Below are 12,878 nucleotides of genomic sequence, written 5' to 3'. Positions count from 1 at the left end.
ATCATCCTGTCCCATTTTTTAATCAAGGGCTTGTTCAGTCTCCTCCTTTCTGCCTGCACACTGTCCCACCACAGTGCTGCATGTCCTTTCAACTTGGTAACAACAAACCTGACTTTCCTATCCTCACTAACTTCCTCATACTCGAAGTATTTGTCCAACTCGCTTATCCAGTCTAACAAGGCTTCTGTGGACAAGCTGCCATCATAATTAGAAAGTTCTGGTCTTGGTTTGCTGTTAGCCATCAAAACTGATTTCAACAACTTGATTTCTGGTGCCTCATCTTCTGACCCATCTGTCATCGCCATTGTTTCACCCTCACTGTCATCTCCACCTTCAGGATCCCTACACCTTCCTGCTTCCACTGCTGCCAAGTGAGCTGACAGACTTCGGATTTCCTCTCGCAGTCCTTCATCCATTTCTCGCCTTGCAGGTCTTTCCCGACCTCTTCTTCCTACCTCCATTTTCACTTAGGAAGAGTAACCTGGCTCTGATACCACTAATTGGTGGGGAACCGTGAGGCCGTTGGCACCTTTACTTAGCCTCCCTCGCACGTGGCTTTCTAACCACCTGACTGTATGCTAGACCACAAGCTTCCAGACTTGGCATAAATCGTTTTGATTTTTTTGACTTGGGGTTTATTTCACTGTTGTTGTGCTTCGCGAGGGTTTGGAGAATGGATGGAGGAGGTATCGACCTCGTGACCTCCTATAACTCTGAATTTGTATACTTGTTGGTTGTGTGTGTTCCTTCCCTGGTTCTCGTTCATGGCGTGGCCATCCCTATGCGCAATTCTTGGCTCATTAGCTATACCATTCGATAAAACTGGGATCTTTACTTCTTACCAGTATTTGTTCTCTTGTTTAATTCGATATGCTATTATGATTGCTAATATTCGTCGTGTTTTCTCAACAGGGACTTCCCCTCATCCTAGAACATCTCAGCTTTATTGCTGAGGTAAGCTCTTATTCCAATTCCATTTCTCGTTTTTATTTTCATTTTTCTAACTTGTTGGATCCTTGGCTTGTAAGTTTATGCTCCTTTTGGCACTACTGTCACAGTCGTTCCCAAAACCCTTATGTTTGGCTTGGTACTTGCCCTGGGTTTTGAACCCTTGTTGTTTTACTGGTTCGATGGGGTTTCATACTGGAAATTTGGTCTCAATGTGGCCCTTCTGGCCTTGGCGAAACCCTTGGTTTCAATTCTCCAGGTATGCTTTCTCTCTTCCAGGTTTTCTTTATCAACTTTCCTCCCTTTAATGAGTTTTTTGTTTCCCTTTTCTAATCCGGTTTCTTTTGTTTGTGTTTGCAGGTGGTTCGGTTCTGGTGGGGGCTTCCCAACATCGTCTCGGCCCTGGTCTTCCCTGTATAATAGGGTAGAATCTTTCCCTCACTCCCTTGTTCAATTTTATAAGTTAATATGAAGAAACCCAAATAGGTTCTCGGTGTATACCCTGGTTGACTGGATATACCCTCGTTTCTCCTTTGTAAATTTGAAGGAACCCTGGATGGTTCTTAACGTTATTTATATATTATGTGATGAAACCTTAACAGGGTTTTTTTCCTGTTTATTATATGATGCTCTGTTGGTTTTGTAAATTATATATGGACTATCTATACTCGGCTTTGGATACAGAACTTGGGAAATGAAAAGGAATTCCTATAAACTATTTGTAGATGCTTGTTTAATTTTGAACATGTGATTACCTGCAATTCGTTATCTGGTGCACTATCTTTACTTGCTCCACCTCGGGCTGCATCCTGTGTGAACCCGAGGTTATGTAAATCTAATTTCTCCTCTCTTTTGTCTGCAATTTGTCACAACAACTCACAGCATATTTGATAATAAATTGACACAATATCTCAAAAACTCATTTTTTTGTTGAAAAGAAAACTCCAATGTCTCTTTCTTCAACACATACAGACTTCCTATTTTTTTAGGAATGGTAGAACCTCCCTCTTTGGTAGATTTGGGTTGGTTTATACCTTCCCAGATAGTTCCCAGATGGTTGAGAAACTGCCATTCAGTTAACAATTGATTGGTAAAACTAATTTTGACTTTTACCTACTTTTGACCTAACCATTCATAACTAGACAATTTCCAATGGCTATGTTAGCCAAATTCAACTTTTTAAATAAAAGGACTAAACAAAAAATCATTTCTGTCTAGCAGAAAATAACTAGTTCATCCAGCTGTAGCTCTTTAGTTGGATGCTCCTACATCATATGCTCTGTTCCTAGGAGTCTCAATCAGTAGATCTCGCACAGATTTTGCCGCCTCCTGCTCAGCTGATACTTGTGACCTGCAAAAAAGACCAGAAACTCAACTGAATCTGAAAATTTGACAAAATAAGTTTTAATATTATAAATATAAATTGAGAGAAAAAATAGTTGAATACATCCTAAAATTTTCTGAAACTTCAGTCACCCAAGAACGTTGGTATTAGATCAGTGGAGTCGCCATTTGTTAGTGTAAAAATTCTTGGAAGGTGTACCAAAAATACTTCACTTAAGTCACTAGGTGACAAATGACCCTAACAACAAGTTTATTGTTACTATCGTCTCTGATCTAAAACACAAACAGAAAACCTACAGCAAAAGAAGATATAACCCAAAAGAGAAAGAAACAATGTAAAGAATCCAGTATAATAAACCAATTGTAAAGACTATTTTAAATGAATAAATATTTTATTGATAACACCTGGCGAAGAAGATCTACAGATTGGTATGTAACTCCCCCTCCGTGGGATGGGTCCTTTGATATCCTTGAGGCTTCAAAAAATTGATCTTCTCTCTCAATGTGAAAAACCTAAACAAAAGTGAAGAACTCAAAATGGGAGCTCAAGAAAAAGGACGATAATGTTGACAATGATTATGATCATGTTGAAGAATGAATGAAAAACCCTCCTTTATATAGCAAAGTATGGAGTTAATCTTGAAAATGGAGAATAATAAAATATTATTAATCAAATTCAGATCTAACTACTTGGAATACTTTATTATATTTATTGGAGAGGGAAAAGGAATTTAAAATGGTTAAATACCTTTATTTAGAAATAATTAACAAATAAAATGATTTATTAATTAATTCACGAGAAACAAGAAATTAAAATAATTATTAAATAATGATTTAATAATTATTGTAATAACATAAGTAAAAAATTTCAGATAAATAATTATTTATTTAAATATTCCTAAGAGATTTAATCAAATGTGACAAGGAAAAAATATTAAATAATGATTTAATAATCATAGAAAATTAAATAAATAATGGTTTATCTAATTATTCTCATGGGTTTTTCTTATTTAAATCAGAAAATAATTTAATAAAAGTGGTTTACTAAATTATTTTCCACGGTGAAAGTGATTTTACTATGGTAAAATTAAATCTACATAGTGTATTTTGATCCCCCTAGTTAGATATGGCTAGGTGGGCATTTCTTTGGTGATAACAAAGAGGTCCCAAGTCAAACTTGGACCTATATGCTAAGGAAGAATCAATATAACATCACTATCACTCAATAGGTGTGTTAGGGATAGATGTTTGTGGTGCACTATGATTAGATAAGGCTCTAAAGTGAATAAGAAATCCCTAAAGAGATGCACCTTAGATAAGAGGAGATTAATTTAAATTAAAATATTATTTCATGCCTTAAAATCCTATAAGGATGAAGCCTTAATTTGGGATAGAGAAAGGTATAAAAAAAGAATATTCCTTCACTAGATACATGTTGAGAAGAGTGGTATTCCCTTTCTAGCTTAGTTGAAAATCTTTTGGATAAAGAATTCAAAAGGCATTTCAACCTCAATATTTTGGATAAAGAATTCAAGAGGCATTTCAACATAACATTCTTCATGTTTAATTTTTCCTTGATTGATTTGATGGTTGCAAATTACGTACAAATCTACATGTATAATCTTTGAAAAAGTAAAATTTGCCTCCAATAAGAAGGCATTAGGGTTGAGGTGAACCCCTCACTTTGTCTTCTTGTGATCATGGTGTACATTGAAGGATATTTGTTGATGTAATATTTTGGTTACAATTGTTCCCTCTATTTTAGGTCTACCCTCACTAGGGTTGAAGGTTTAGTGTGGCATGTTTAAACACTCTTGATCTTGGGGGAAATCACACTCGAAGAATGATGTATTCTTTATTGTTCATTCAATAAATAAGCCTTGTACTCTTTGAATATTTCAATTAAGGTTTCATACACAGTTATCCTTTAATTATGGATGGTTACATGCTATTAGTTGATTTTGTCTTTGTTAAGAACAGCATCCTTGGAAAGGCCCTCCTTTAATTTTTTGCATATTGAAGTGGATCCATGTGGCTAAGACATATTTATAACAACCTTACTATGTCTCCTTACATACTAATCGAACCCTCTTGATTGTTGACCCTTACCTCATTGCTCAATTGGATAGGCATTTGTTATGACAATCCACCCTTCTTTAAATTTTAAAGAATATTTTAAAATATTTTCTAAGGTTTCCCTCTTTGTGTTGGAGGAAAGCCAATCTAAAATGAGAGAGAGAGTAATTGTGATAACAATGAACATCCTTTTTAAATGCCTCCAAATTTGCACTTCATTCAAGGACTTAAATATCTTTGAGTTGAAATCTAAGTCTAGGAAGTCTCATTCTTATTAATTTAAAAACAAAATGATAATAATGTAAAATGTATCATAATTATTTAAGAGTATAAAGTGCTATGATAATTATGTTGATCGGCGTGTCTATTTTGAAATAAGACTTCTAGAATTTTAATTTGATTATCAATAATTATTTGGTGGATGGTAGGGATTTTAGTACTGATAGAAAACTGGTAATTACAAGAACACTCAAAGAGTCATCTCTCCCCTGAGAAATTACAAGATTTAGAATGACAACATGATCCTTACTGAGATTGACTGCTGTGGCATTTAACAGATATATATCCTTGCATAGCAAGAGAAATATGTAGGCTACCTGGCACACAAAGCAGACTCAGTCTAAAGATCGACACAGACACAAAACATCCTAAAATGATTCGGCCACTTTAGGTTCTTACCAGTGCCGAGCACACTGGTACGCAGGCTCCCAAATCACCTAATGACTTGAGTTCTTCTCGTGATGCAAGCAGATCAGACTGAATGTCCGCAGTTGCAGAGCAGGAGAGGTTCTCGACACAATGACTTCCTAAAACACTCTAAGACTAGATCTGAATGCCTTCATCTGGGCATTCCCCTTCTTTATATAGCCAATTCTTGGAGAAAAATCTTCCCTCGTGAAATCCCTAACTTCAAAAGTAAGATTCCTTCATATTGATTTTCCGTGCAAGGAAATCGTCCGAAGAAAGAAGGATTTGATAGTCCCGTGCAAGGGTATCAGAATCCTTACAATTATTATGTGACATAAAGAAAGTAAAATGTCAGGAATCATTGCTTTCGGGTAACCTTGGAAGGACATCCGCGCAGAGATTCTCTGACATATCTAATACTATGTGCTGGTGTGTACAAAATGGAGATTCTTTTACGAAGAACCCATGAAAGAAACGTCTAACACCATTGTCGGTTAGAAAGACTTTACAGTACAAAAAATGACACCTGTGGGTGTGTATAGTAGCTATGTCGGAAATGATCGATGAGACTTGTGGAAAAGAATTGAACCATAACCTCTTTTTCAGATTCCCAAATCTGATCTTCATGATTTTCTGGTGGTTGAAGAAAATTAATTTCTTCAAAAGGATTATTGTCTGGATCTGATTGATGATGAAATTCATTGTATTCCATTCTGGTCCCATCAGTGCTGGAGGCAAGCTGTCTCGCACAAATTCTCTGGCTTACGAACCAGTGAGTATGACCACATCTCCTTAATGCATTTAGGAAAGTGAGATCTTCTATTTCCATGACATCTTTAAGACTTTTATACAGAACTCTAGTATGGAGTGAGCCGGGTACTGAAAAACCATCAATCTTCAATCGTGTAAACTGATAGGGCATGGTAAGGATAGCACTGAGACCATAGATTTTCCACCAATCCATAAACCAATCTGGGAAAGGATCTTCACGATTCATTCTTTCTGTTGGCCAATCTTCATAGGTAAAATCAAATTGGAGATGATAGAAAAAATTGGAGGAGATATTTTCTAAATTCATCATTTGGAAGAAAGCAGACCTTTGTCTCTCTGGATCAAAATCAACCCTTCTAAGAGGATTGTTGAATTGTTTAATTGTGAGTCTGCAATTTCCAATCCTATTATCATCTTCATAATAAATTTCATAAGCGATGTTTCTGATATGAGCCAAATAATCAAGTTCTTGAATGGCCAAATCATTTTCAACTTCTTGATCATCCCAAGTCCAGAGATTGGGAATACCTTCTCTCCACCTTATCTCCTTTACTGGGTACCATTCATCATCATGATCAAATAGCATGGTATGACTGATATTGGGATACCTGACCCATCCATAAGGGGTTTCAATTTCAACACAATCTTCTACTCTTCTTATGAAATTGCAAGTTAAAGAATGAATAGAATTCTTTTCTAAGAATTCCCTGGATAGCATATCAGCAAAAGAATTCTTGTGGCCAGGGATGAATTCAATTTCAAAATTATATTGACTGAGTGTCATCATCCATCTTACCATTGTAGCATCTTCAAAATCACATCTTTGGATGGCAAATTTTAATGCCTGACAATCAGTCTTTACCAAAAACTTTGTATAAATAACAAAATCTTTGAATTTTTCAATTCCCAGACAGACTGCTCTGAGTTCTTTCTTGAGGCTTGCCCAGTTTGTCTGAGTTGTAGACCATAATCCAGAGGCATATTGGCAGATTTCTAGAGGTTCTTTCTTTTTCTCTGGATTTTCTTGGCAAAGAACAGCTCCCCATCCAATATTACTAGCATCTGTCATGATTACCTTTTTCCAGTTTTCTTGTATTGGACTTAAAGGCTGGATTCTGCGGATCCTTTCTTTGATTCTCCAGACAGCTTTAGTGCATTCTTCATTCCATGGGATCGGTTCTTTTTGTAACCTCTGGTTCAAAAGTTTTCTTTCTTGGGCACAATGCTGAAGAAATTTAGATACATAATTAAGGCTTCCTAGAAACCTCTGCAGCTGTGTCTTATCTAAAATTTCATCAGGAAAATTATCAATAAAATCCAGACTCCTCTGGATTACTTGGTAGGAGCCAAACTGTATATTGTATCCCAGAAAATCTATCATTGTCTTAAATAATTTCATCTTTGATTCAGAAAGAACTATTCCTTTTTCTTTCACTCTCTGGAGGAACATCTTCAAATGCTTGATATGAGCAGGAATATCTTCTGAATGAATTAAAATATCATCAATGTATTTTTTAAGAAAATCTTCCATACCTTCAAAGGTTTCATCCATGATGCGCTGAAAGGCCGAAGGGGCATTTATCAATCCAAAAGGCATTATGTTCCATTCAAAATGGCCTTCTGGTACAGAAAAAGCAGTCTTCCATTTGTCTGATTCTTTGATCCCTACCTGCCAAAATCCTGATTTTAAGTCAAATTTAGAAAAAATCTTTGATTTAGAGATCTGTGCCAAGATGGTGGATGGTTTTGGAAGAGGATAGGCATCATAGTCAAGTAAATTATTCAGAGGTTTATAATTTACTACTAGCCTGGGCTTTCCTCTGGCAACTTCAGCATGCTTGTTAACATAGAATGCAAAGCAAGCTATTGGACTCTTACTTTTTCTGATCAAACCTTTCTGTAAGAGTTCTCTGATCTCTTTCTTGCAGAGAGTTAACTGCTCTTGATTCATTGGAATGGCCTTTGATCTTCTGAGTTTTCCATTAAAATCCTTTTTTAATGGTAGCTCAACTTCATGCTTATGTACATGCCAGAAAGCATTAGGATCTTCTGAGCAACATTCCAGAAACTTATTTCGGAGATTCATTATTTCTTTATCAAACTTTCCCTGTTCCATATTTTCATCTATCCTTAGGATTTCTTTCTTCTTTTCCATTTTTGCCAACAAATTCTCTAATCTTTCAATTCGTTTTATCCTATTAGGTGAGCTTGAATTTATGAAAGGGAAAAATAATTCCTTACCTTCCAATTCCAGAAAATACCCGAACCTCTTTGTTTGCTGGTCAAACTTTGCTCCATGCTTCTGGAAATTTTGAAAGAAAGGTGTTCCCAAATACATTGCGCAATCCATACCTGTGACAATTGGACAAACAACTTTGATTCCAATGGATTCTGTAAGAAAGATATCCACTGATACTTCTGAAGTGGTCTTGATATCTCCGCTGGCTATCGTGACTTTTGGACAACTTGTAGGCCTCAAAAGATGAGATTCTACAACTGAATTATTTACAATATTAAGCCTGGAACCGGTATCCATGAGAACTTTCCAGTATTCAAATCTAGCACCAATTCTGACTTTAAGCTTAATACAATACATCACATCTCCAGTGATTTGATTGCATCCTAGACCAGTCCGATCTGTTTCTTCATCAGAATTTTGCTCATGAATTTCTACTCCTTTAAACGGTTTCTGATGATAAGTATAATTTTGTGTCTGGGCTGAGAAAATAGGTTGCTTTGAACTGGATCCTTGTTCATTCATTCCTTTGAGTTGACAGTCCTGATGACTTTCAATACAAAGCCTTCGGTTCTCCTTCACTGTCTTTCTCAATTCCTTTATTGCTTTATGGATGCTAGGCAAGGTTTGTGGTAGATCTTCACCAAAGTATTCTTGCCTGAATTGCCTTGTTAAAGCTTCTACTGAGAAAAGAGAAGCTGGTGGCACATATCCTCTGTTAGGATTATTCTGCTTTGCTAGTTTTGAACTTAACTGATTTACCAGCAATTCTTTATACATTTCTTTCAACTGGGGATCTGTGGCTGCCATCATTTGTGCGAACAAATTCCTAGTTTGTTCTTCTGTCTCAGGCTGTTTAAACATATTAAGAGAATGACACTGGCAGACATCTGGATCGCTGCAATCACAATTGTCTTTGAAACATTCTACACAGTGGGGATCATTACAATATTCATCCTCAGAATCAGAAGTGTTAGAGTCAGAATTAAATTTATTTACATAATCTGATTCTTCTTCACTAGTGATTTCTTCACAACTGTCAAGCAACTTCAAATAATTTACCTTTCCAAATTTATTTCTATAGAAGATATTCTTCTTACCTTTCTCTGGTTTATTTTTCTGTAAGTCTAGACAATTTGGAGAGATATGTCCTTTCTTATTGCAATGATAGCATTTGACTTCTTTCTTTCTGGAGTATAGTTGTGTCTTTTTGTAGTCCTTTGGTTTTTTCTGATGGATGACTCTTTTGCCAGAAAAATTCCTTGAAGAGTGCTTCTTTTTCTTGTAAGCACTTTGTTCTCTCCCCCCTGAATTTTTAGGGGCAGAAAGATGCCATTGTTTGCATAATTGTTGATAGCCATGTGGCTTTCTTGGATTTGTGGCTACTCTTGCAATCTTCATTTGTGAGCAGAGTTCAACAATTATTGCCTTAACTGCTTGCCTTATCACTCCAAATTTGTAGTCACCAATTTTGCCAGGTAATTTGGTGACTATGGCTTGTGAAACCCATAATGGTAAAGAGGAGATGAATATTTCTTTCCATTTTGGTTCAAGGATGAGTTCAGGGGATAAAGTATGCAACCTGTGTAGGAACTCATTAAAATATTCATCAAAATGCTGCATATTATGGAGTTTCATAGCAACCAAAGTGATAGCAGTTAAATCATTGTTAATCTGCGGAAACCCAATGAAATTTACAGTAATGCCATAAAGTAAACAACCAATCATATTGTTTACAGGGAGTGATGTTGTCGGGTCCATGTACACACTTCCATCTGCATTTAAAACCTGTGAATTTTCCCATGTTGTTAACAGGGCAGGATCTTTCAATGTTTCAGCTTTTAACCATGAGTCTAAAGATCCTTCGAACCCACCAATAATTCTTCTGGTAGAATTAATGGGTCCAATGTCATCAGCCAAATAAGTTCTATAACAAACAAGCATAGAATGCATGACTGACAAAACTTCTGCCTCAGTGCAATTATCTATATTCCACGAATATGTGGAAGATGCAGACCAATCTTTATGATATTCAGATTTCATCAAATCTCTTCTGTCTGGGGCAGGGCTCCAGGTAGAGTTCCAGGTAGATCTGGATGTGGTCGCATTGACCATATGGTCTTCAGGAATGTTAAACTGAGCTTTATCTTGAGGAGAAAAATTTTGTACATACTCCTCAAGTTGTTCTAGGGAAGGTTCTTCATCATCTATCTCTATCTTGTGCAACCCGGTAGCTTCTTTTTCTTCCTCATCATACCACTGTCTTCTTCCTGTTTCTTCCTCTTTTACATTTTCCTCCTCTGCTTTCTTCATTTTAATCCATTCTGTCAGAGAGGAGCTGGTTGATGTACTAGAATGTGAGGAAGTTATGGGATTGGATTTTAAATGTCCAAAATAACTTGGGGCAGCAAAAAGACTGTATGGATAAGAGGTTCCTGGTTTGGGAAATTCTATTTCTACAGGCTGCTTTATAAGACTTGATACTGAACCGGAGATAGTGTAGGGCATCTGTGAGGAGGGTTCACTGAACAAGGTAGTGGATTTGTAGGAATCTGATGAAGGCTTTTTCTTCAATAATTCAATAGAATTGGAAACATTCAAAACTTGCTTCTTTATAATATCAAGACTAGAATTTACTCTAACAATTTCTTTTCCATGGACTATAGTTGCATCAACTATCTTTTTTTCTGTAGATATCCTGAGTTTATCCAAACTTGCAGCTATATGTTTATCATTTTCTGCTAGAGTCTTGACATTATCATTCAGACAAACCAAAGCATAATCCTGCTTTTGCAACATTCTATTCATTAAGTCTTTCAGAATGTCATTCATTTCTTCTATGGACTTATGCCGGTTTCTCAGATATTTTTCCAAACTGGAAAGAGCAAGATTAGTCCAATTTGTGGCAAGGACAGAGTCTTTCACAGAGTCCTCTGTCTGGATTGGGAAAAGTTTGAATATTTTCCCATCATTTTTTCTGATGACAAAGTTTTTCCAAGGTGGAAAATCATTGTCAGTTTCATAGATTTGTCCATCAAAAAGTTCCCATTTGTGTTTTGCAGGGGAACCGGATCTGATCATGTTTACCTGCAAGCAACTGCAGATATCTCTTATCAATTTTTCTCCTTTCACCCTTATGGCCTGCAAATCCCTGGGCAGGTTGGGTTTGGATATCATACTTTGTATTTTTGGAGAAAATTCTGGAGCCACAAGGGGAGATGGAATAGTAACAGGATTGGATTCCATCTTTTCTGCTACAAAATTATCAACATTTAGAATTCTCTTCTGCCTGGCTTGATTTAAGAAACTTTTTCTCAAGGATTCCTCTATTTGATTAGAGGCAGGATAATACCATTCATAAAAAGAAATCCATTGATTGTTGGATTTCATCCATTTCTTCCATTCTTCATTTTTCTGGATGTTGAAATTTTTCCTTTCTTCTTTAGGCAACAGTATGAGTTCTTCAACATATCTGCTTTCAGATTTATGTGTGAAAATGTCCCAGTTAAACATTTTCTTTTTCCATTGATTGTCAGGATCATATGGACTAATTCCTTTATAGATTTTCAAAAAGGCAAAAATTTCATTATCTGAAGGAATTTCCACATGCCTTGGAATTTTATTTTTGGGATTTTTTCTGTATGATGGAATTTCTGATCCATCCGTGAAACCTAAACCCTGATGGCTATTTTTCTGTGTTGACTGAATCATTATTTCTTCATGGATGCTGAAGAAATTTGTCTTAGTATATTCTTCTTCAGATTTACTTTTATCTGGTATAAAAGTAATCATGTTTATTCTCCTTCTGTCATCTTCAACATTGCCATGTGGATTTGGTGGAGGTGAAGAAAATTGACAGAAAGTTTTAGAACAGTGTGGATGGTCACAGACAACAGCTAGGGAATTACTGGAGGAAGCAATTTCACTCAGAACTAATTTTTTTACAGTATGGAGAAATGTAGGATCAACTGAAAATGTGGGACTAGTATTTACAGATGTAGAAATATTTACAGAGGGTCCACCATGCTCAGCTCGTGACTCTGGAAAGATAGTATGGACATTACCATCTTTGGTGGTAAAGATTGTGGAGGAATTGATAGGAGAAGGTCGAGTTGGTTTTCTGATGGATTCCCATTTAGTAACCCATTCGGAAGGAGGTTTCAATTCAGACCGGGGAATCATCTGGGGTGCAATAAGATTCATGCCATAATCATGGGTGATTAAAGTGGTGAATTCAGATTGTGATGAGACAGATTTAACCATAGAAGGAGTAGTCTTTTTATAGAATTTGACTACTGAGGACCACCATATGGCTATGTTTTTACTATCATCCTCAAAATCCTCATAACCATGTGTTTGTAAGCCTAACATCGAAGCATTTATAACATTTGTGTTATGAAACCAACTCAAGAAAAAGATAGAAAAGATAGATAAACGCCTTAAAATTCAGCCTCTTCGAGGGGGCAACCTCCTTTACATTACATAAATGAACAATTCTTCGATGATTCAAATGACAAAACCTCCTTTCTATATATAGGAGTCTAAGGAGTCATAATATAACCTAGCTGACCTAACAATAATAATATAAAGCCACAAAAATAACAATAGAGGGATTCTATGGGGCACAATAATAACAATATGGGGACAATAGGGGCACAACAATATTAACAAGGGGTACAAATACAATAGTAATGGGGTAATCACTAGTATTATAGGGACCCAACAGCCCCTCTCCTTAAAAAAGGTGTTGTCCTCAATGCTTGAGTAGTTCTAGATGCTTCTGTATAAATTCTCATCCTCCCATGTGGAATCTTTA

The 12,878-nt window shown here is 36.2% G+C and overlaps 1 protein-coding gene across 1 annotated transcript in view; it reads right to left on the bottom strand.

Annotated features, from left to right (window-relative positions):
• Positions 1 to 2,034: 2,034 nt before the first annotated feature.
• EMB976 (Tetratricopeptide repeat (TPR)-like superfamily protein) overlaps positions 2,035 to 12,878 on the bottom strand; it is a 441,215-nt gene continuing 430,371 nt past the window's right edge. Inside the window, exon 8 of the mRNA XM_089433417.1 lies at positions 2,035 to 2,299. Within this exon, the coding sequence (XP_089289543.1) occupies positions 2,282 to 2,299 (18 nt within the window). The 3' untranslated portion in view covers positions 2,035 to 2,281. The remainder of the gene's footprint in view (positions 2,300 to 12,878) is intronic.

This window comes from Pinus tabuliformis, chromosome 6 (genome assembly GCF_031772625.1).
Source record: "Pinus tabuliformis cultivar Carrire ecotype Pingquan chromosome 6, CPIR1, whole genome shotgun sequence".
Taxonomy (NCBI): Eukaryota; Viridiplantae; Streptophyta; class Pinopsida; order Pinales; family Pinaceae; genus Pinus; species Pinus tabuliformis.
This window is presented reverse-complemented; position numbering and strand designations above follow the sequence as displayed.